Source organism: Trematomus bernacchii, unplaced genomic scaffold (genome assembly GCF_902827165.1).
Source record: "Trematomus bernacchii unplaced genomic scaffold, fTreBer1.1, whole genome shotgun sequence".
Taxonomy (NCBI): Eukaryota; Metazoa; Chordata; class Actinopteri; order Perciformes; family Nototheniidae; genus Trematomus; species Trematomus bernacchii.
In genome coordinates this window covers 4,943,825-4,969,400 of record NW_022987547.1, presented here as the reverse complement: position 1 = coordinate 4,969,400, position 25,576 = coordinate 4,943,825, and the positions used below count along the sequence as shown (strand labels likewise).

The window sequence follows — 25,576 nt, the reverse complement described above, 5'->3', positions numbered from 1 at the left end:
GCACTGGAAAAATACAAAAGGTGGCCTGTATCTATTTTATCCTAAGACATGATTTTCTTTAATGTATTTGTGACAAACCAGGCGGAAGTATCAAATGTCAGACCAGAACAATGTCAGTAAATGTCAATAATCCATAATGACATATCCACTTTGAACACAACCAATCTTTACAAGGAAACATTATCCGTTTAAACAAGCCTTTTACTGGTCTGCTGGATGAAATGCTCATGTAGACGGACTCACCAGAGGTGCACTATTTGGATCAGTGTGTCTGACCCGCTGTGTGACCTGTGCCAGTTCAGCGCCAGGGCAGCAGCAGGCAAAACCCTGGGGGCAGAATAATGTAGGGACAGGACTGGAAAGCTAGCAGCACATCTGCAACTGATGTGGCATCATCCTGACCTAATGATTGTTCTTGGACATAGAGAAATAGAAAAACAGCAATCTAAACCATTGCTATAATGACAAGTACATTCCCGATGAAAAGTACTTAAAAGAAACACATAATGAACATCACTAAGAGATAATTCACTAAACATGAAATTGTTACATTTCCTGCACAATAGACTTTCTGTTTGCATGTTTGAGGACTCTACTTCCATAACAAAACATATTCGCTTAGCACTGACAGCTAATAACAATGTTGGACTACAATAAAAAGGCTGCCATCTTAACTTTGCTTAACATCCGTTTAGAGGCTGTGCATGAGTGGCAGCCAAATAACGTCCTTGAGATAATGAATGACAGGGCAATTAATGTTTATTCTCTGAACGCATTTTTTTGTTATGTAGTGGTAGAAACTCTTTAATAGCTGTTCTATCAGCATTAATATAACAGTTCATGATGCATGGACGATTGATGTAATGTGCGTTGATGTTTTAAAATGTTAAAGCTGGTACACTGGTGTGGTCCATATATAGACTATTTAAATAGTAATATTACATCTTTTTCAAATGTCCTTAAATACTTGAAACTTATTTATTTGTTGTCGGAGATTAGGTATATGATTTCCTATCTGTGCTAGTGTGTGCACAATAGTGTACTTTTTATTTGTATATGTCTAAAGCTTTTACCGTTGAGCTCTTTTAGCTCTGCTCATTTGGCTCCTGCATTGTGTAAGTTGAGATTGCTGACCCACGGTGACATGAACGTGTGTGTGTCTCTGACCATGGCTAATGCATTTCCTTCCAAAAAGCTTACGATGTGGGTCAGATGGTCTGTATATGCGTGAAAGCAGAAAATAGCTGAAGACTCATTGGGCTCGTGCTTAAAAAAGTGTGTCATCTGCATGGTACGCATAATTGTTTCACTTTTCATAATAGATGAGTCTAGTCCAGATATACTGTACACACATTCTCACACACACACACACACATGCACATTAACACTGTTTGGCTTTTCCAGATGGTGAGCCTTTAAATCAGATTAAAACGAACACTACGTGATTAACTTATATGGAAGTGGTGGGACTTACAGGGGCGGGGGTGCTTTGTATTGTTCGGTTGCTCTGCTAAGTATGGGATGTGAGTTTGTGTGGGTGTGTGATCATGTGAGACAATGTCTTGGGTGAGTTTATGTCTGACATGCAATAAGTCTGATGCTCTGATGATAACATTGACCCGGAGCTTTCTTTCACTTGATCTGAAGTGAAGCTTTTGACCCAGTAGCTTACACTCGCAGCGCTGTACTGCTCTGTTGCACTTTGTGCTCCTTTGACATTGGCAGCCAACTACATTTGACATCATCTTTTCCTGTCAAAGAAATGCAAACGCAACGCAACTCCTTTATTCAGCATTTAAATACTTAAGATTCATGATTGTCATCCCTTACTATCTACCATATTTTTAAAACTGTCATAAAGCTTAAATATCTCATCTTTGAAATAGAAAAATACTTGTGGCTGCTTATTGTGTTAGCATTCAATTGTAACATATTTATTTAAATGAAAAACATACTTCTTGTAAATGATTGTCCTAAAAAACAAAACACAACGGTGAACTATGTTTATTTGGATCTTGCGTAACAAATACATTAATAGTATAATAAACAGTATATTTTTAAGTATGTTATACTTTGCTTGAGATGTCTCTTTATCAAGACATTTCCCAAATAACTCCCATTAACTGAGATCAGAACCTAACAGAGGTCCACGTGAGTTACATGTTCAAAGAGAACATATATTATGTAACTGCATGTAAACCTACAGTGGTTTGAACATTTGCTCAAGACCCTGGTCACACACAGAACTAAACTTAATTTTGTAACGCCGAGCTGAATGACCACTATTCGAGAACTTAAGTAGCCCCTGTTTAGTTGACAGTAATCATATTTCCATGTGTTTGTTTGAATGTTCAACACACTCCAGAGACAAGTCTGCCACCCCTACAATGAACATCTGTTTGCATCACATGCATGATTCTCTGCAAACTCCCCAACAGCACAGTCCTTAATCTCCAGTGGGCGGACACTTCCAGCTCGTTAGGGTCAGATGCGATGAACCTAGGCGACTCAAAGTCGTCATGGACGCAAAGCAAATTAGAATCAATTTCCTGACGGGCATGGTGAGCCTGCAGAAGTTAGGCGGAACTAAGTGGGCACGACTGGCGGGGTGTGTGACTGCCAATATGGGGCGCGCTCATGTGCAAAACAAGCATGTTCCCATCCTGCCCATTCCAAGTGTCTCTGTTCTGCTGATATATTCACATCATGTGTCACAGCACACGCTGACAGCTCTGTGGAGGATGACACATCATTCTCTCGCAGAGAACAACAGTACTAGGAAATCTGTTGCATATGTACTAAGTGCATTAACAAATTACATTAAAGTAATCTATCTTTTTAAGTACCGAGGTTCATTTAGCCTGTTTAAGTTGGTAAAAAGTTGTCTGTCCTTCTTTTTTTTGTTTTGTTGCTACTGTACAACAGCATTTGAAGTTAATTGCTTGCAGTTTGAATAGCCCCATTCCCTTTTGTTGCATCGAAACTAAGCCACTCTTTAACGAACATTTTAATGAGGTCAGCCCAGTAAATTATTCTGCCCAGTGACAACTTTTTTCTTGCACAAAGAGGCTTGAACACAGAGGGTAATAGACCATCAGCAACTGTATTACACTCACAAATATCAGTGCCACGCCAAACATTTAGTAGAGCCCAGTATGCAAAGCTCTATTTAAGACAAGAAAAAGGCAGCACTTGTTTGCTTTGCTAGCTACATTGATAATCTTTTGGTGATTTCTTACTTTTTGAAACAACTGACCCAAAGATGCACTGGAGGAAATGCATTCCAACTACATCTGCTATTATTATTATCAAATGATGGTCCCAAATAACTAAAGATTGTTAAAGTTGATGATTTGATTGGAAATACTGTTCAGCCTGGAAAACAATAATATATCCCCGTCTTTGAGTATATAAGCTCATGCTATTCAAATCCTTGTTTAAAGCTTTATAAGGGACAATCACGCAACACTTTGAGTGACCAGACAGTCAACATAATCCTTTCTGGCTTCGCTCAGGAAAACAGGAAATGAAATACTTAATTCACTACTGTCATGTTATCAGTGGGCAAAGTCATCCTGTTGACTTGCTCCATGTGGCATCATTCACTAAATAAGTCAGTCGCTGAGGGGTTGCAGAGGCACTACAGAGGCACGGCACAAACATCTCTCTTACTATGCTGTGTTTTACATTTGAATGTTGCTCTTGTGTCATGTTGTCAGATTTGTGCTTGTTGTGTGCAGGTCCATAATGCATAAACAAAAGGCATTCCTCTCAGGAAATAAACAGTTTGCGGTAAAAAGTAAAGTACATTACATGTTCATTTATTTACATAGGTTGGTATTACAATATGCATGTATGTCCTAGTTTTGTGCTTTTAGATTGTGTCAGAGCTTTGATTATACTTTTAACATATTCTTACGCTACATTTGTGGTGGTGTTGCCACTGTATTGTACAATTATTATATTAATACCTTATTTTATTCCTTTTTTGTTAGTTATAAACAAGCAACTACAACAAAATACAAGACACCGGAGCTCCAGAGCCTGACCGTATGTCTCTGCTTAGGCTTGCTTAGTCAACAGGTCGACAATCTTTCACTAACCTCAACCAAGAGCTACCAGTACCAACCAGTCTCCAACCATTTCCCTCTGTGATCTAACTTGACAAAATGAATCCTCTTGAAGACATCATTACTTTATGGTCCTTGAAGAACCACCATTAATTGCCGCCAAAATCTCCGTCTCTTTGACATGTGTCTTTCACATTGCTGAAAAACCTGTTCCCTGTCCATCATGAACAAAGTGTCTTTCTGCCTTTAGTGGCCTGGTTAGTCTGTTAGCATTGCCCAATGTTACTCAACCAAATTGGAAGCTGCATAACTCATTCTAATTTAATTGGCAAAATGAATGTCAGAAGGGGCGAGATGTCTGTTTGATTGGCTAGACATGTAAACATCTTTACAAAGTGACTTTGTGCTGTCAATTGTAAGTATTTGAAGCCATATTAGCCATTTCTATTTCCCAAATCTGTATTTTAGATATGTGATCACATTTGAACAGTGTACAGGCCGACATATTTGCATGATAACTTAGTTGATGGTTTCCTTATGAGTACCCTTACGGTATAATTTTGTCCGTCATTTTCTTTTAATTTGTTGAACCAAAATAGTTAAACAATCTTGTAGCTCTGTTTACTCTAAACAATGCTGCACCAAGCGTCAGTCATGCTGCATAATTCAGACATCTGGTGGTTTGTACTGTAGTGTGCATTTGTTTTGCTCATGCAGTTTTGTACCCGTTGGCCTGTGTGTAGACATCGACTTGTTCAGAAAGAGGTCAACTCGTGCAGTCAGCCCTGTTTTACAACATTCCACTCTAGTTGTTCAATAAATTGACAAAAAAGACTGCGCAGCTATATTCAAAAAGCTCAAAGAACAACAATAGTCGTAGGAAAACAAGTTGGATATAAAATGTTCTCATAAATGAGTTCATAACACTTATTTATTTAGATATAACGTTATATCAAAGAAGCAGCCTTGATTTATTTTGATTTTGAGTTAAGTCTTTTTATTTGTATTGAATTCAAATATTTAATATACAGTGTGTCATTTGTGTCTTTCATGGTTGAAAGCACAAAATACAATTGATAAGATTGTTCCTATTAATGTAAGGTGAAGTAATTATTTTGTATAGCTTCCATTGTACTTGTATGTTTTGCCACACTTTACATTTTTATGTAATTTAATTAACTGAACTACTTTGAGATATATACCAAAGTATAGAGCTATATTTTACATTCATTTGTAAGTATTCATGTTGACAGCTGTTTATTTTGCGTGAACACTTTATTTTGTTAGTGTTTCCAATATAAAACAAGCTAATTTAAATTCTGTCCTCTCAGCGTTTGGAAGTTAGGATCACATCTGTTCTACAAAGCACCCTGCCATCCTTTCATCACTTAACGAGTGTGTTAGTTCTTGGTGTCACCGATTTAAACAATCATTTCTTGATGCTTGATGTGATCTTAAGAAACCCAAACAGTGAAGTAGAGAAAATCCCCTCCCATCTTGGCTTTTCCACCCTCTCCATCAAGTGTTTATTTGTTTGTGGCCGACAGGAGGTGAAAAGAGGGACTGGATGTCAAGTGAGCGAGTGCTGCAATAAGAGAGTCGAGTGCTTTTTTGTGCTGGCAGATCTGAGACTGGCTCAAAGTCTGCCAACACCTTTTAAATCCTATTATTTACTCTTACCTTCTGCATGTCTTAATTTTTCTTCTCCTCTTGTTTTTTCCTATACAGTTTTATTGTCCGTCTTATTGAATCTTCTCAGTTTCTTACTCCCTTCTTTGAAGTTCAAATCCTTTTTTTCATTCCCTGACTTTCTCTTCTGTATACTTTTCCCACTGTCCACTATTTCCATGGCTCATTGTCCCTCTTTCATTCCCTCGTCTTAATGTCAGTCATGCTGGATGTCTCTCGTTGCCAGCTGCTGTGTCTCTCCCCTCTTATGCCCAGAGTTACTGATGTCTTACCCACACAAAGGGCTCCTCTCCTGGGCTTATAGCCAGCCAGGTTAGCCCCTCTCTTGTGCTGGACCCCTGGAGGTTTCAGATTCAAAAGTGACAGAATCCCCTTTTTTTCATAAAGAGCCTTCAGGCTACCATGGCAACTGCAACTACGGGATTGGGCCTTTTACTCTGGGGTTAAATGCTCTTTGGAGTTACAGAGGAAAGTAGAAACTCTGTCCATAAAGATGCAGATTGCAAGAAGCTTGATTTTCTTTTCTGCTTGTGGGCTGTCTTTTGTAGACTACAGATACATTTTTAAAGCCCCCTCTCCTGTTTGCTCTGCCTGTTGTTGGGTGTTTGATATTCCCTCTGCAGATGCAGTTTGACACTAGAAGCCTGTTTTCACTGTAATCTGCTGAAGGGGGAAAGTTTCTCTGTGCTCAGCTCAAATCGAGGAGTGTATCTACAACACAAACTAGTTTGTAAGCCATAAATGATAGAAAAATGTAAATTACAGTGTGATGTGGAACTTAAAACATATTTTTAAGGTAACTTGTCATTTTGTGGAAAAACAATATTAGACTTGAATTGTTATTATAATAAAACCAGTTAAAAAAAGATCTGGAGGCTCTCAGTTTAAAATAAATGTATTGTTGGGTGTGCATGTGGTCATATGAGGCCATTTTTAACTGTATTTAAACAATTTGGGTCACTAATTAAAATGATAGGCATGGGTTAACTCTTGATTGACCTCATAAACTGTGCTGGACACACAATGATCCATCAATTAAAATTCCTTGACATTATACAACAAAATAGGTTCCAGTAACAGCCCTTCTGAACCACACTGTTATGCTTTTTCCAATCTGACATTCCTATCGACTTCAACAATGTCATTTCTCAGTGCCTTCTAAAACTTTGAAAAATTACTTTTTTTCAATAAAAAAGAATATATCGTTACGTTTGGTTAGGTTCAAGCACATACACTACTTGGTTATTGTTAAAAAGATAACGACTTTGGCTTGGGTTAAAGTAATTTATTTACTGGAGTTCAGTTGAGATTAGTGCACCTTTTGTCGTCATGGTTAAAAGATAAAAAAATAAACGAACACCAGTCTCCCATGGCAAAGTCCAACATGTTGTTGTTGACCCACCCAACCACCGAGACCTCCACCCTATGCAGTCATCTTAACTTCTTAACGTCACACAACTTCCTCTTTGACTCTCGGTGGACGAGCCATAATTACTGCCACGGCTGGAGCACTTTGTCACTTCAGCGTAAACATAAGTTGTTTTTTGGTATTATCAAAATGACTGATGCTGTCGTTTATTTTTTCAATCTCTGATATTTCATTTAAAGTAAGTGTGCAAGCAGATTTAAAATAATATAGACATGACACATTTTTTAAAATATCTGTCTTTAAAGGTGGGGTAGGTCATTTTGGAGAAACCAGCTTGAGTGCGCTAGAATTTGAAAATACACAGCCGGAAAAAATCTGCCACTTCCTTAGAGAGCCCCTCCTCCAACACACACGAACGCGCACATGACCAATGAGGGCACGAGATAAGTTTGTGCACAGATGGAAGGCTGACAGGCAGGTAGGCCATCCAGTTATTTTAGCTGGGCCGGCTAAAATGATTGGTCGTGCTTTTTACAGTACTACGGCTTCCACAGATGACATTTTTTTATGGATGTTTTGTCAAAACAGTTAAGATATTCATTGCTATCGGGATGTTAAGAGCATTCCATGGAATATAACAAAAAGTGTATCTCGAGCCGGTTTCTCAAACTTACCTACCCCACCTTTAAGTAGATATTACAAAGTTTATTTGTGTGTAATGGGATTTTATCAACTTTTTTTGAACAGAAGAAAGTACGGTATATGTATTGTAGGAGAATAGAAAACCGAGGGATGAGAGGATAAAAATAACCAAACGGAAGGAGATAGTGGTTTTAGGGGGGATAGTGGGGTTGCTGTTTGTGAAGTTTGGGAGACAGAAGAAAGGGCGAACATGAAAAGGAAAGACTTATATATTGAGCGAACGATGTAAACAGAAGGAAACGTAGAAAGAAAGAGGGAAAGAGGGAGATCTGCTTTGTGGCCCAAAGCTGAATGCTGCCTTTATGAGCAATAGTTAAAAGGACACTGAGGCGTGAGTCCCTGTAACCATAGCAACTTCCCAGGAGCCCTGTGACGGACGGATAATAGAGTAAGAGAGGAGTTCCTTTTCTCTTCTTCACCCCTCCCTCCCTCCCTCTCACTTGTTCTCACTTCCACTCCTCTCTTGGGCAGTTTGTTGGATCCTCGCATCTTACGGGGTTTTCCCGACTCGGCTGCTGTTTTTTGCCTTTTATGTGCGCTCTGAAGTTTGAATCCCGACCCGGCGTAAGCTGCTTCAGACAACTGTTGCCATAATTGCTTCTTGTTGTCTTTCGGAGTCACTTTTATGGACTCTCAGAACTATTTGAGGACTTTATTTTTGTGCATCCAGAGGGCTGTTCTGCGTTGGCACAGAGCGAAATGTGCTCCAAAGGCACTGTCTCAGCCCGTGATTCCTTTGTCTACATTTCAGAGGCTGTGCTGTCAAACCATGGTGCTGCCCCCGAGACCAATCGCCCTGAGAATATGCAATGCTTAACAGTAAGTACAATCAAACTTTCTTATTTTCTGTGTGCATGTAAAGCTTAAACATGCTTTTACCCTTGAATTGTTCTGCTTTGTGTGGGTGCAATCCAAATATTTAGGAAGTTTATGCTATATGTCTGAGTATCTATTATCGCTATTGATGCAATTATTTATTGGATATTTTGGTGAATACTTGTCTTTACAGGTGTATAACTTATTTATTTCTACTTATTTATTAATTTCTGTGTTTTTATTTATTGCGTTTCCATTAAAAATGGATAGGCCTGTGATAAATATACACAAAGTAGTTGACCCGTGACATTGCACCATGTCCAACAAACTCATCATGCATAAACATGCCTTCAGTAAGATAGTTACTGCATGGATTCCATGTTACACATTCTCAGAAACCATAGCAACTAATTGAATCATGCGTTTGAGCTCTGAGCAGTGAATGGAGCAAGATGCCTTTTCTTGAAAGACAATATTTGTCAAAAAGCTCTCTTGCATGCGAGTCATGTGGAGCAGAATGATGGTTTGTCATGAGAAGGGGGAAAAGAGAGCTCTGCCGTTGATTATTTTATCTGCTCATGAAGATCAAAAATCCTAGGGGTGTCTTCTCTTTCATCCCATTTCCACTGTGTTGATTGTATGGTAGCCATTAATTCATTAAAAATGAATGTGGAAGACCACTTAAACTGTTAACAGAGACACAGGAGCATGACTGATGATACTTTTATTCAATTTACAACTTGGTTTTGGAAACAGTGGTTATTATGGCCTTTATTTGCTTGAAAAAAGCAGCAATATTGAAACCAAGAACCACAACAGGAACAGAAGACCTCAGCATTCAACTGTATCACAGTAAAGTTTGGGAATCATAATGAATCAGCAAATGGTAAAAGAAGATCTTGGTCTTTAGTGGATGTTCCCTGTTTTCCTTTTTAGGAAATACACGGCAGTCCTTATCAATGCTTACCCTGCTGTTTGCTTTTGGAGGGGTGGAAACCTCAGTGACATTTGCTTTTGCCAGCAGCTTCTTTGTACCAGCCAGTGTTGAGCTTCACTCAGTGTACAAGTTAATTTAGTACTATAGACCATGTACTACAAGAGGTTCATGCTATCAAGCCATTCACATTGGGATGATAACAAATAAATACAAAATGTTTAGTAATCCTCCTTTACCTTGGCTTGTTGAACAATCTGGATTAGCAGACGTCAAGAAAAAGCTTTTGAGATAGTAACGGAGCATGAAGCCTACAATCCCACTCCCCGCTCAACTGTCTTATACTGTACATGGTTTTTTATTAGAAAATAGTCAAGTGTTTTAAAAATGTGACTGAAAATATAAAACTCAAGACAAACTAGATAATGTGTCCTCGTCTAGAACTGCCGTCACTTCTACATTTGTGTCTTTTGTGCTAGTTGTACTTTCACTGCATTGAAATGAAGATTTCCTCTGATTAATCCATGCAGACGTTGCTAATGCAATACAGAGAAACAAACATGTAGATATTCACATATAACTGCTCGCAGAGGGGTCCCTGTCTTTGTACCCTTCCACAGTCACACTAAGTCACACTTGCCTTATTGGGTATAAAGGCTGCTTCTTTTTGCATGCTTTTGTTTATACTACAGCTGCGGGGCAGAATTTATTTCCTTTATGGTTTACTAACAACTGGAACCTGAGTTGGCACATTTCCAGAGGAACGTTCATAGAAAATGTGCTCCGGCTCCCGTTCCCACACGATGCCAACATGGATAATACTTTAGTAAATTCACTTATACAGGTTATGATGCATGTGAGACTGCGCCTATATTTAGATAGGGCAAGTTCTTATTGAAAAGCAGAGGGGAGAAGTCAGCTATCACATGTGAGGCACGTAGAATCTGATGATATCCTGCAGTGTAAGGAGCAGGCTACATGTTATAAGAAGACCATACACAAGTACTTGAAAGGAAGGGTATTACATACCTTTCAATCCAACACATTCTTGGCAGATTTGCCTACATAATATGGTCAGAAGACAGGACAACACGTCAGCATAAGCAGTAGTCTTTTAAAAACTAATGACAGACTACAAGTAGAGAGACATTTGAAACCACAGCTACTGTTCACAGCCCTGCTGCCTGCTGTAACAGAAATTCCCCAGTCTGCTCCAAATATACCACTGGCAAACAAGAAAGAATTTGTATTCACCCTCGGAATAAGACCAAGACAATGAAATGTACCTAGCTTAACCATGTGCTTATGAATTATATATACTTTATAAAGCTTTTTACAGTTCAAGTTTGATCTTCTATGTGGTTGTTCAGTATGTAGTTACTAATAACCATACTTTCAGAAACAATTGCCTATGAGTCTGACGACGATAAACCTCTGGTTGACAGGGGCAATATTTCTGGTGTTTCTGCGTAGCCATCACATATCCGTGCCAAAATGTAATGTTCTGTGGTCATTTTCTTTGCAGCTTATTTAACAACTGTAGATGCAAAATTAGTTATAATTGTAAGATAACTTTTACGACTGGATTGTTTCACAAGTAGCTCTAAAGGAACATGTTAAGCGAATTAAATACAAAATCATAGTTGTATGATAACCAGTCTACACACAGACTGGTTACCTGCATTCAATCAAACCGGCTCAACAGTGATTGGTCAACGCTACTTGGACTATAAACCAAAAACAGAAAACTTTACGATGCCAAGTCTTGTTATCTTTTTATTAAACACCCTAAATAATGATTTATAGTTGTAATTTAGTGGAAAGATAATCATTTTGACTTGAAGTGACCGACAGTTCAGCCTATCCAACAGATCAGTTTGTCAGTGAAATATATCCGTGTTGCTCTGAAACCCTCCAGGATGTTAACTCAGTGGAAAGCGGTGGTCCTATGGAGTAACTTGTTCAGAAAAGCTTTACTGGACAGGATTAGACAGAGGAGCTCACTTTACTTTCACCTTACAGACACTCTTTTTATGTGTACACATAATGCATAGTGCTTTGTGGAACTGATACCTAGCACAGTTTATCTCAAGCAAAATGTTGTGATGTAGAATTTCAACATTTGCTATCTCACAACAATCCTGCATCCAGTATGTGAATAGTTTGAGTAGCTCTTAAATGCATACAAGGTGAAAGCAGTAATAATGTGGAGAAGCATTGAGATGGAAAAGTTTTACATCCGTATTTGTGAATGCTCCTTTCCTCTCTCCTTCCTCTCTCCTTCCTCTCCCCTCCCTCCCCTTGCGTTCTTGTTCTCTCTCTTCCCCTTTATCAGCGGGTGAATCAGAGTAACAGATGATTGTGCGGTTTGTGTGGGACAGTCTCAGGGGGGAGTTAAAGGAGGGGGGGAGCACATTCACAGACTAAATTAGTGAAGAATGGAAAACCTTTTAGACTTTCTCTTCTTTTTAGTACGCGTTTTCTGTTGCCTTGTCCTCGTTCCTTTCCAGACCGCTGCGTATTTCCTCCTTGAGTGTTGTGGCCTCCTCCTCTCTGTCCCCCCCCTTTCTCCCCCTCTCTGTCACCCCATGGCCATCACCTCCTCTACACAAAGAGCTCTGTGGTATCATTAACTGCCCACTCTCTACCTACTCAAATATGTTTCAGTGTTTGATGATGGCCTTACACATGATCATTTGAATGATTTACACAGCGTATTGAAGGTTGTGGACACTTCAGATATTGTTGAAGGTAATACAAATGTCCAAAAATAAATATCCCCCTTACAAAACCACAAGGCTGTTACAACAACTTTTGTAAAATCCACTATGTACACCTTTGCAATCTTTCCCAGTAGGAAATGATGCGGTGAAGAATATCAAACCAATCAAGTTCTGTTTCTTTGCTTCACTCTGAGATGAAAGTATTTCAAGTCACAGACAAATCTGGTGTTCATGGGGTTCTCTTTTTAAGAAAAATGTACGAAGAAGTTCTTGGTATTTGATATCAATTCCATAATAGTCAAAGCTGTGATTTTGTGATGTGAAATATCCTATTGTGGCTCTCACTGGGATATTTAGAGGAGACTTTCACTTTTTTAAAATAAAACCAAAAGAATCAATTGCAATGCCCTTTCGTAACTTTGTCTGTTCTGTTCTCATAAACGTCCACTTGAGGATGATCTGACTACAATGTCAGGGTCAAAGGTTACTGTGACCGTACATTCAGCAATAATGGGATGTTATTCTCTTTGGAATGTCTTGAGATTTGGGACATACTTCCACTTAAACACCAGAATAAACTCATAAGGTTACACATTTTTTGCCATAAATCAAGAATTCATCTGCTATTAATGACGATGTCACACACGTGATGACATTTGGGACAGACAATGATGTCAACTGTAACTGGACAGGAATGTTGCCCTGTTAGAAAGCATCATGATGAAATGTTTGATTATCTTTAAAATGATTATCATGTTTGATTATCTTTAAACCCATTGAACCAGAGATGACATGCACCACAACGATACTTCATCTTCTTAGACGTCAGCAATTACCAATTCTGTTTACAGGCAAGGACATCTGTTTATGTCACTTGCTGAGAGCAGAGAGTTCATGAATATTAACAATAGTTGCACCCCAGACAAAAAGTCTCCTTGCATCACTTTGCTTGTCAGATAGCGTTAGCTCCTAAATCGTATCTGTGAAAATGGGTCTGACACTTCTGTCTGTTGGGAAATATGGAAAGGAAGAATGAGGTTTGCTGAAAAGAGGACAGAGATGGATAGATTTTCTGTCCGTCATCTCAGAATTAATTAGGAAATGGTTAGTTTTATTCATATAAAGTATCCTTTGTGGGTATTTTAGGCCCTGGCTGCTCCTAACCCTTTTATGTTCTCTACTAAATGTGTAATGTATGAGTGCTTATCTTTGTTCCATGCTGCTCTGCACTGTACAGCAGATGAGATGAACATTGCTGTTGTTGTCTAGTGTTTATCTTGTTGTAAGGACTGTTGTGGTTCAGGTGGTAGAATGACTCATCCATTAATCCTGGGGCGGTCTGATCCACGACACCTCCTCCACATTTCATGCCCCCAACACCAAAATGCTCCAGATGAGGAAGCAAGTGCCTCACATCACAGGTCGGCTGTCATTAATGTGTTAGAGTGTGTATGCATGGGTGAATTAAAGCCTTATAAATATCTCAGTGGGCGGCTTGGCTGTCTGTTAATCCTCCAAGGTCTAGACTCAAATATCTACACTAATGTCGACTATTCATTCTATTAGGGGTTCATTTCAGATGAATCCAAATTACTTTGATAGAAGTCTCAGATTTTCTTTGTGTTTAGTTTGTGATTGATCTGTAGAGTTCTTCAAAGTGCACTTTACTTTGCATCTATGAAGCTCTACATTTAATTAAAATTTGCATCGAAGACAAGTATTTAAAGGCTGAAGCCATGGTGCTGCTTTATTAGGTTATTTGTCATCTCACTGTCTCATATAATGCAGTGTCACCTTCAAATTGTTGTGACTGTAGCTCTGAATCCATATGCCGAGATTTGGAAATACAACTTGAGCTGTGACCCTGAACTTGGCCATGTGTCTTCAATGGCTTGGAAGACACCTCCTCCTTTGATAGTTGTCTATTCAGGTTAGAAAGAGAGAGAGAGAGAGAGAGAGAGAGGGAGGGAGGGAGGGACAGAGAAGGAGTGTGAGAGAGAGATCCCACACTGCTAAACACCAGATTGGTCTCGTCTGGCTCCTAGACAAGCTTTTCAAACTCTTTTTTCACTCCTCTCCCTAAGACATGCTTTCTTCTCTCCCTTTCTCCTCTCCCTCTAATCCGTCCTTCTGCCTATTTAGAGGTGAACAGCACAGCATGAAAGAGAGAGAAAGTGTTTTTTGTGTGCTTGACGGGTAACCCTCGCCCTTTTGAAAAGGCAAACAGGGAAAAGCTGCCATTACGACTGGCATGAAGGGATCTTAAGACAACGGCCTTTTCTGCCACTTTATTAGCACTGTCGAGACTAGTGCAGCACTGCTCCTCTTTCACCCCTCTCTTTCTCCATCACTCCTCTGTCCATGTTTCATTCCATGAGCCTGACATCCAAAAAGCATGCTGGGTAATTAATGGGGTTGCTAGGGGTTAGACTGGCCACTGTTTTAGCCCTAATTTAACAGGCTTCTTCCTGCACTGCTGCTGAGGTGATTGTTGTTATTTTGTGCAGATTGCCACCTCTTTCCCAGGCATATGGATATTATGAGCACACATACAAGTAATGTTTAGATAACGGGAAGAGGAGGGGGATGTTGTCAAAGGTTGCAGACCTGAGCATTTCCCGTTCTGTGCGCTTGGGGGTCGAGGGGGGGCAGCTGAAAGGAAAAGCAGAGGAAATATGGAAGTTGAAAACATAACAAACAAGCATAATGTCTGGATGGAGATTGGGGAGCGTGGGAGCTAAGGTGGAAAGAATCTGATGAGGTGTTAAGTCTGATTGAGGTGTGTGAGTGTGTGTGTGTGTGTGTGTGTCTGTGTGTGTGAGAGAGAGAGAGAGTTTTGGATGTGTCCAAACAATGGTGCTGTCATTGTCCTATGTTGGGAAATGTGGTCATTACAAGTTGCAATCAGAATCATTTCTGTGCAAATGCAAATATGATCCGTCATAAGTTTGCACACCTTCTGAACCAATCCCATAAAAACTCTTTACAATTTCTCCCCGTCTCACTTGTGTAACCTACATTAGTCACTACAGTTTATATTTGCTAAAGACCAAGAGCTATAGCACCTATCACAGCTTCAGTGTGGACTCAGGAAACAAACTGGCCTTATCGGGGGCAGACACACAAAGCTGTCCTGGCTGTGGGGTGGCGAGGTATGCAAAAAAGCATGTGTGTGTGTGTGTGAGGGGGGGGGTGGCGGTAGGAGGCACTTCCTCCTATTCTTCTGCTGTGGAAGAGTTCCCATGAGCGCCCCTGCCAGGAGCTACAGTGTGGCCTGAGCAGGCCGAGCCAGCGCCAGTCTCGCCTGCATGACGCCGACACACACTCTCACACAGCCGAGCTCAGGAGCTACTGAAACTGCTGCTGCCGCTCAAACCACAAGGCGAGAAGCGCGACCGTGGTAACAGGATAGAAATAATTTGAGTGTGAAAAGTTGAAGGAAGGAAGAAGTTGGGAGGATTGAAGTGAAGTTTCAAACAAGGCAAGAGGAAGACATGCAGTAGTTGAGAGCAGGTACAGACGCAACACTGAGCATTATTGACTGGACTCATTAAAAGGAACCTTGAATGGATAACACTGCAGTTGGAGGACAGTGGCAGAGTGACGCCAACTTTGAAGAAAGGACTGTTTCCAAGAAACTTGAATTTAAATTAATTTGCGGGAAGGGGCCAGTTTGGCTGAAAAAAGTCTCCAAGGACACATTTTTGTCACACTCTACAGATTCCTGTCTATTTTCCAGAAAGGTGAGACACCATATTATTATCTAGAGCCACAATTCATCCTGACTGTCACCTGGAAACTGGACATTTTGAAAACTTCAAGACCAAAGCCACCTTCAGACTTTTTTTGGGCAGCTGTCACTGTTATGATGTTTCATAACACACTTAAGTCCAACGAGCCATCGGAGCATAGCCCCAGGAGCACACACTCCGCTGCACAGAGGAGGCTGTGGAGATACTCGGGCTGCAGGAGGGCCGGACAGGTGGAGAGTCACCGTCGCAGCGTGTGTGTACTGGCTGCAGACTTGAACGGTGGAGAAGGACAAAGAGGAGGAGGTGGAGGTGTGATACACACCATCCACGGGCTGTGCCACCTCTGCATCGGATGTAGGCTCCCTCAGGTGTGTCTTTGTTTCAGAGAATAGGGGACGGGGTACATCAATCAACCGGTGATTGTGAGGAAAAAAAAGTTAGAAAACTATCTTTAACCACTGCTTTCGTAATTAATTGTGAAAGATGAATTACATTTAATAATTCATGAATCTTCACCGGTCTAGTCGGCTGTCATCGTGTCGGAAAACAAAAAGTGTAGGCCTAAAATATGTGGGTATCTGTGTTTGAACACGATCCGATCCTAATATTTGGCTTTGACTGTACAGCTGAAATTGCACTTTGGACTGCATGTCCAAAACATCCGGAAAGGAATAACTGGCTGTGTTTTCTTCCGAGTCGGGAACAAGCTTTTGTGTCCTCTACTTTATTTATAGTTCACATAGTGAGAGAAAGATATCAGGAGTGGAAGAGAGGAGACACACGTTTGCTATGATATGAACTGATGCCACTCTCCTTACATAAGAACCTTTGTGCACATCTGCATTGCATAAGAAATTAGGAAAACACAGTTTTAAGAAAAATGTAATATTATTTCATTTATTAAGGTGGCAGAAAATATCAAAATCTTTAAATATTTTGAAGATACAAAAATAAGAGGGTTAACATGACAAAAATACAGACTAACAATTAAGTCATGTGTGTGTGGTGTGATGTCTAATTTTTGAGAATACCCACTTGATATCATAACTTAACCACTATGTATACAAAAATGTTGGTGATACGTTTCATTTAGTTTATGCTGGACTGCCTGCCGTAAATATAACCTTTACAGAACTGACGGAAAATACACACGACATGTTCTGTATTCATCAAATCATCAGAGACTGGCGTGATTCATGCACTGTCTGAAAGCATGCAGCTCTGAGGCATGAATGTGAAAAGGGGAAAGCTGTCCCACAAGCGTGAACACATACTGTTCACACCAGATTTTCCTCTAAATTCATTACAAGAAAGCTCAAATCTTACTCATTAGTCTAGTCAGTTCCGCCACAGTCCCTTTGACTGAATTATTAATTATCAATAAGGCCATGCTAATACAATTTAAATATTTAATCTGTGTTTTTCACATTAATTAGTCTTAATTCATTTTCAGTAATACATCTTAAAAGTCCCTTAAAAGGACGTTCATACTGATTTCTTGCATTATTCCCAGGCTAGTCTCCTCTTTTCTTTAAACATGGTAAAGTAATGCCCCTGCTTTCATTCAAAGTGAAAAAAGGAGCATGGGACTGCCTCTCCCAGACCAGAGGAGTCCAAGTGGTTGGACTCAACTCTGCTTACAAATTAAATTAATGCTGAAAAGGCTTTGGAGTTTGGATGAATTGGCCCAATTTAGGCAGCTCTAAGAGTTGGACACAGTCTCTGAAACAGCTTTCAATTTAAACACACAGACAGACAGAGTAGATAGACAGAGGCAGATGGAACAGGCGTGATGGATTGTTGTCTCTCTCACTTCTGTTAATTTTAAGTCACAGTCTTTGCTTTTCAATATTTTCTTTCACATATCAGTTTTCAAGCTCATCCATCAAAATGCTCCATGCCTGCTTGTTGTTTTTCTCCGTTAATTCCACTCAACGTTTTTTTCTTCATACCATCTGTTCTATTTGTCTATGTCATCTGCTCTGCCTAAAGTCCCACTGCCCTATTTTACCCCTTTTTAATCTTTTTATTGTATCTCTTCTATCCTTGTTTATTATCTTTTCATCTACCTACAGTCAGTTTCTATATATCTTTCCTTTCTCTATTTCTGTCACACAACCAAGGCAAGGATGATTAGTGTAAACCCATCCGTCCTTAAAATAAGAATATACACACAGTGCAGTACATCTTTGCAAGTATAACACGGTTAATCAAGTTTCTAATTTCTTTTTTACAGCAGGTGACAACGTCAGCATGCTCTCTGTAGAAGGACAATTATTCAACGGAGAGAAAGATTTGAAAGGAGGAAAATATGATAAATTAATTGTTGCCTCAAACGCCGTGACACAGGGCACATCAAATCATTGGACTATAAGAAACTACAATTATATCCGACATTTTAGGGTCGTCATAAGCTTCAGGCCCCTGAATAGTCAACGTATTACTGCAAGTCGCTGCATTTGGCGCATGGGTAAACTGCCAACATGCTCCTAACCAGTACTCCCTTGTATCTCAATAAGCCCTTCCTGACTTAATAAAGGATAAATAAAAGAAAATGTTTTAAATAATGAAGCTTTCCTCTGCTAGAGCAAAACAGAGCAATGAAAAAGAGTTGTGCGGTGGGGGCGGTGTGTGTTTTAGTCCCCTGGTTGTCAGCAGATGACATGGAAAGTGAGATGTTTTGGACGGAGACTTTGTTGACTTTGGCTCAGACTCTCTGGCACAGGTAGCGAATGTTTGGCGACGCGGGGTCAAAGAGAAAGAGAGACAATGGGGAAACTGCCATCAGTATTACAAATGTTTATGTGTGTGTGTTGACCTGCAGAACTTGAGCGGACGAACAATGTTTGGATTTAATCTTTATTCCTGACGTTGCATATTATCCAGAAGCAAGGGGTTGCACTACTCACAACATCGAGATTTCGCCCTTAAAAAAACGTTATGATCTTTCTTTACTCTTCTGTGTGCGACGGTTTAATCTTATAAGGAACATATGCTGACAATGAAATATATAAATGGAAAAAAACACGTACTTTTGGTGCAACCATATAACAGATGTGACTTAATGGTTAATAATAAGCTGTCACTTGCTAAATGTATTGGTGCCGTTTTGGCTTTATAAACAAGTTATATAATTACTGATGCTACCACCTACTTTTCTCAGTTAGTATCAGTGTGCCCTGAATATGAAAGGTTTACATGTTTGTGCTGAAGAGGCTTTGTGTGTGTTTCCACTGCAATTCTTCTTTGTGTTTCTTTTGCACCAGCTATACACTATTCAGAGTATAGGTCTGATTTAAATTGGCAATGTGCTTTCGTGAGGATTTTATCCCCAACTGCTGGACAATGAGCGCCTTTCCTCCATCTCTTGGACTTGTTTTTCCTACGAACACAGCTAATTGGGTTCACCGGGAAACTGCTGTCAGGACAGTTTTAATAGAGGAAGTAGAAGCAGAATACAAATCCACTTAATCATCCTGTCGGGAGGAAGTTGATTATTATGACAGCATGCTGCGTTTGGTTCCTCAAGTAGTGAGAGAGAGAGAGGTTCCCATCTTCTTATTACGACATGACGGTGTTTGTGTTTGTGTTCTGCAGGTGAACATCCTCCGAGGAAAGGATGGATTCGGCTTCACCATCTGCTCAGACTCCCCTGTGAGGGTGCAGGCTGTTGATCCAGGTGAGGTTTGCATGCACACGTCTGTGTAAATGAAGCTCAATGTTCTGGCGTGGTTTGATTTTTAAATGCTGAGGTCCTGATTGTTCTGAACTCCCACTGGGCCTTTGCAGAAGGAACATCTTTCTTTCATTTTTACTGAGGGACTTGTCATTCTCCTACCTATTCCTACAATTATACTTCTAGAAATGTGAAAGCAGCTATAATCAAATTTAATTTTCCTAAGAAGATTGGACTGAATACTGTCTGGTTATAAGGGATGCACTTGATTTTCACTCTCAGGACTGCCAACAGTAGATTTCTAGTTTCTAATAATATTTATAACATGAGCTTGATATAGCACACTGTCGTACCACATACACATATATATGGTGTCAAAGCAGCTGTCTGAACTGCTTTTTTTAAATCATAAATGCTTGATTCTATTGGGTATATTATGTTTAAGGTAGCTTTATTTCACATCCATTGATCTGAGTTTGACATGTCATGACATTTTTGTCATCTGTGGCCTAATAATTAAATTCACATAACATGAGAAAGGTCATTCCTAAATGAATTTAGCCTCAAAAGACAACAGAGCATCTTAATATCAGACAAATATTCAATTGTTTTATCCATGCAGCTATTCACCGAAGTCTGTAACATGTCACCCGGAAAGAACATGAAACAAAAATGAAAATGTCACTCGAGAGTGTGGAATGATGTTAACTCTTCTGTCTCTTCCCTGGTGCAGGGGGCCCAGCCGATCAGGCAGGTCTGCAGCACTTGGACACCCTCCTGCAGCTAAACGGTCAGCCCGTGGAGCAATGGAAGTGTGTGGACCTAGCCCATGCTATCAGGTAATGAGTCCAACACACCAGAGGATCATTCAGGTCTCAGGATCAGTGATTTGTAAAGATTATCTAATGGATTCATTTATTGTACGATTTCATTTTGGCATCTTGATTGAAATTCATTTTGATATCTGTTTCAGTACGTGAACAAAACCTGGTGTGAAAAAGATAATTCAAAGTTTGAGATTGAATTATAGTGGAAGTTTTTCCATATAGTTGTATGATTCAGATATATAATAAAGGATGCAAATTATAAATATATATATTATAAATAACGTAATAGTTGTACATACATTTCTCTCTGTGCATTGGATTTAAGTAGATTCTCTGTATGCAATAATTAAAATGTCTGCAGATATTCTACAACGTTATTTGTTCTTCTTGAAATTATTTACATCAATGTTCCGTTGATGGGCCGATTTGCAGTTTCACAATTTTCTTTACTTTAACTACTTATATTTTGTTGCTCATCATATTAATTCTCTTTGTAGAAACAGCGGCAATGAAGCCAAACTGGTGGTGTGGCGCACGGGCCCTTCAGCTAAGCCTAATTTCGAGGGCCTCATCCATCGGCCCTCCTACAATCCGTCCACCTCAAACTATGACGCCCCCTCGCCCCCAACCCGCAGGCGCGTCCCAGATGTTGGAGCGAGTAAATCCCCCCCGGCCGTGCCGCCTCTCCCAGCCCACCACCGTGCCACCGCCTCCCGCAGGCTGCTGGTCAACGGCTCTGAAGCTGGAATGGGGGGAGGCGTAGGCGTTGGGACCCTGGGTGGCTGGGGGGCCCATGGGGGGTCGGCCGAGGAGCTGGACGGGAAACCGCGCCTCCTCCACCACCCTCACACTGCCACGCTGAAGGGGACCCGCGTGAAGGCATCCAACGGGGACAACTACATCATCCTGGCCCCCATCAACCCCGGAAGCCAGGTACCGCAGAGTGCTGGTGGACTGCATCTTCATCATCTCCTTCGTCCTCCTCATCCTCACCTCGGTCATATGGTGGCTCATCCTAGATATGTCTCCTTGCCTTTCATTCCCGGTGCTGATAGATAGAAGGACTGTATGTACAGCATGTCTGCGCCATTTGGGTTACTGCCCTCTCACTGATCTGTGCTTTAAGACATGTTCTGAACACAATGCACTTCAGACAGTGTCATGTAGATATGAGGTAATGCAGGAGCAGACAATAACATACAATATATGCAGCTGCTAATAATATACATGTTTGCCTTTACTATGTGAAGCTTTGCCAATATTTATTTCATTACATTTGACCAATGAATCACAGTTCGTATTAGAAAGGCAATGCATATGTATCTAACATAACTTACCCTAAAGATATCATATAACATAGAAAAACAATCTGTGCGCTGTGACTCACATCAGCATTTTCAAACAAATAGTTCTGGCATTTGTAAAAAGATATAACTCAACAAAAGTAGTTCTTGATTCAAATAGGTATTCCATTGCTGGTCCATTTCTCCGAGTGCACATCAGGGCATGTAGGTAAACACATTCTAATTACAGAGCCAGGGCGGGGGGTTATATTCCCAGATTAAGATGCACATTTCTGAGGAAAAACTCACAAATTTACAAGAAGAACTTGATTATTCTATTTGTTAAATGTCACTGGCCAATATGCTATGTTTTCTGAATAGGCCCAATTCAAGGCAATGTTTCTTCAGAGTCTTTTTGTTGATAATAATATGTAAAATCATTTTATACAGCCTGTACTTATTTTTTCATCCAATGACATCATGTATATAAGGTAAAAGCTTTGATCATAACAAAATAAAGCACATTTATTCAAATCAAAAAGACTGAACTGAGTTCCTCAGCTAACAACTATGTAACACTTTGATACTAACCAATTAACAACCTCAGGCTAACCAACATTCAAAATGCATTTTTTTCTTATTACAATCTGGGTAAACCTTAGGTGTCTAAATAATTGCTTCTAAAATATTCTAACAAACTAAATCCTTTTTTCTGTCATATTTAGAGCAGTTAGTTAAGTGTTATTCTCTTCCTCTGTGTCCTTCTGTAACTTTGTGTGTGTGTGTGTGTGTGTGTGTGTGTGTGTGTGTGTGTGTGTGTGTGTGTGTGTGTGTGTGTGTGTGTGTGTGTGTGTGTGTGTGTGTGTGTGTGTGTGTGTGTGTGTGTGTGTGTGTGTGTGTGTGTGTGTGTGTGTGGTGTGTGTGTGTGTGTGTGTGTGTGTGTGTGTGTGTGTGTGTGTGTGTGTGTGTGTGTGTGTGTGTGTGTGTGTGTGTGTGTGTGTGTGTGTGTGTGTGTGTGTGTGTGTGTGTGTGTGTGTGTGTGTGTGTGTGTGTGTGTGTTTATTTCTTTGTGTCTGTGTGTGCCTCATGTCCATCTTCATCTGTGAGTGCTTCTCTGGTTGGGGTTCAGTTAAGGGACATTGTTGTGCATGTCAAATCAATTGTGTAGTGAGCTGTCCCACATGACAAGATGAGATTGATTTGAAGAAGGAAGAACATAAATAGATTCAGAGAAATAAAAATATAAAGTGTAGGAGTGTATAGTAGTTTGGTCAGACTCTGGAAAAAGATTGCAGGTGCGTGCCAACATAGTGAACAAACATTCAAACCGCCACCACTTTTATCTCAAACAAATGAGGGGGAAGGGATTTGGTGCGATTGTGTGGCTCAATACACCCAAAGCCCTGTAGAAATGGGTCATGTTCTTGTCTAATTGCACTGACAGTACTTTAGGTGGTAAACAAAGATGTTGGAAAGCCCACACTACAGACATATTTATAATGAGAAGCTGGAAGAAAAGCAAGCTAATGATACGAATACCCTAACATTTTGTGACTTTCAAACCACTAGCTCACTTACTGTCTTAATCTGGACAACGTGTGATGTAGTGGCTATCTTTTCAGTTGACTGTTATCTGTTATGACATGGGGAAACCTCCACTGACTCGCTGAGTCTAGCACAATTCAAATGAGCTCAGCTGTGTCCTAGATACTAAAATGCAATGTCAAGTAAGAAACTTCACATGATAATGTCCAGCTCCATCCCTAAAGACAAACTTGTGGCATAGTGACATTTTTGAATAAGGATATGAAGTGTGTTTAATGGCAACCCTGCGTTTCAAGTCTCACGTCAAACAAAGTTAAAATCAGAATTGTATTAGGAATATTATTACATGGAAGTATCAATTTATTATTTGAATAAGGACACGGTGTCTAATGTCATTATGTCTTGGCTTTATTCCATTCTAGACGGAGCTTAGATGTCACTTTTCATAGTGCTGAAGCCTATTTAATATTAATGTCATTTAATATTATTCTGCTTTCAGATCTTGAGGCCTGTTTACCAAGACAACCAGGGAACATTAGGTAAGACATGTTATTACTCATACATCATTTTATTAAAGGCCACAGTGAACAGTGTCTTGGCGGAAAGCCTTTGTTTCAGTTGGCTTTGGTGCCTCTTTTTGTTGGCTTTAGCCCAGAATGTTAATCTACTTTTTTACTTAACATTACAGGGTATTGTTATTTTAATTAATGTGATTACATTGACTTTAGGTTTGGCCCCCTGAAACAGCCTTGAATGACACTGAAAAAGTCTAAAGTTTAATTTGAGTTTAAAGTTTGAATCCAGTTTTCCCAATTGACTACAACAAACCTCTTACTGCTATTTTAAGTAAATGTTTGCCATGTTTTGATTTTTTCAGAAAACTGGCCAATATAACAGCTTAACATATAAATGATGCATAAACTGTCTTGTTCAAAAGGATTTAGCACTATAAGGTAAACACAAGTCGAGCAGAGGATTCTACTTTGGGGACTGAACACACTCATGTTTTTTTTAGCCACTCCTTTTCTGTCTTTTTCTGGGTAAGGATAAAGTATAACCGCAGTTTGTCTCTCTCTTCGTTGCTCTTTTTATTTTATTAACAAACAAGATATCTTTTAGCTGCTGTGGTGTTGGTATGTAGATTTTGTTACCGTTCTACAGAGCCTGGCTATGTTTATTTGTTGTTTGCAGTTATGGCTAAACTCCTCATAGCTCCATCCTTGTATAGGCATGCTGATATTCGAGTGGTATCCTCTCATCTAACTCTCTTAATAATAGATCATTACTGACACTCCACAGGTAGCGCCAGTAATGATACTGGACAGTATGTAATCTTTGTCTTCACCCTCACTTGCTCACGTTCTTCATTTTCCACAGCCGGCAGGTTATACCCACGGCAGGGCTCAGATCCACAGCCCCAGAGCAGTGGTGGTGGAGGTCCTAGTAGTAGTGGAGGAGGAGGAGGAGGAGGAGGAGGGGGAGGCGGTTTCGCCAGCCGAACTGGCTTCCTACGTAGGTCTAACAACTCTAAGACCACAAAGACAGCATCCACCTCCACCAACGCCGGTGCACCCAACTACCAGCAGCAGAATGCTAACTTTGCCAATTACCAGAACTGCACCATCGTCCGCTCACACACTCCACATGCCAACTACGGATATGTCAAAGTGGCTCCCAAGATCCTCATCTTCCCCATCTTTGTTCAGGTAAGCCAATGATTGGAAACCCAGCCAAAGGTTTGATGCTAAGCTGAGCTAACTTGGTCCTGGTTGAAAATGCTTATTTGAAAGTCAGGCATAAGGTCAAAAGGAATGAGCTTATCTCCCAAAATCATACTAGTTTGGTAGAGTCAAAGGTCTGGCCGCTTTTAAACTGTGGCCGTACTGTATATACTACTGTATGTACATACTCTATAATGGTATTCATCTAACACCATAGGTGTCCATGATGCTCTAAAAAACAGTCAGACAAAACTCTGCAGACCATTTCAAATAAAATACTTTTGAGGTTTGGAGTTAAATACATTGACCTTTTTGCTTCTGCATTTTGTTTTGCAAGTCATGAGGGTGCTATTTTTTACAAGTATTTGATATGCAGTGTTGTTTTTGTGGAGTTTGTTTTTTGAGAATACAGCACTGTGGTTATTTTTCCAAACAAATATTTTAATACATTACAAGGCAATGAGGCTCT

General features: G+C 40.0%; 1 protein-coding gene across 4 annotated transcripts in view; it reads left to right on the top strand.

The window, feature by feature from the left end:
- The window catches only part of rgs3a (regulator of G protein signaling 3a), a 127,603-nt gene that overhangs the window by 23,994 nt on the left and 78,033 nt on the right, over positions 1-25,576 (top strand). For 2 of the 4 annotated variants that reach the window (XM_034122862.1, XM_034122864.1), the window contains 6 exons: positions 8,582-8,649; positions 19,653-19,734; positions 20,465-20,570; positions 21,056-21,491; positions 23,886-23,925; positions 24,764-25,092. In XM_034122862.1, the coding sequence (XP_033978753.1) occupies positions 8,582-8,649; positions 19,653-19,734; positions 20,465-20,570; positions 21,056-21,491; positions 23,886-23,925; positions 24,764-25,092 (1,061 nt within the window). Of the gene's footprint in view, positions 1-8,302; positions 8,395-8,581; positions 8,650-15,608; positions 16,424-19,652; positions 19,735-20,464; positions 20,571-21,055; positions 21,492-23,885; positions 23,926-24,763; positions 25,093-25,576 lie in introns of those variants that run through there. The other 2 variants (XM_034122865.1, XM_034122863.1) reach the window with 2 other exon arrangements.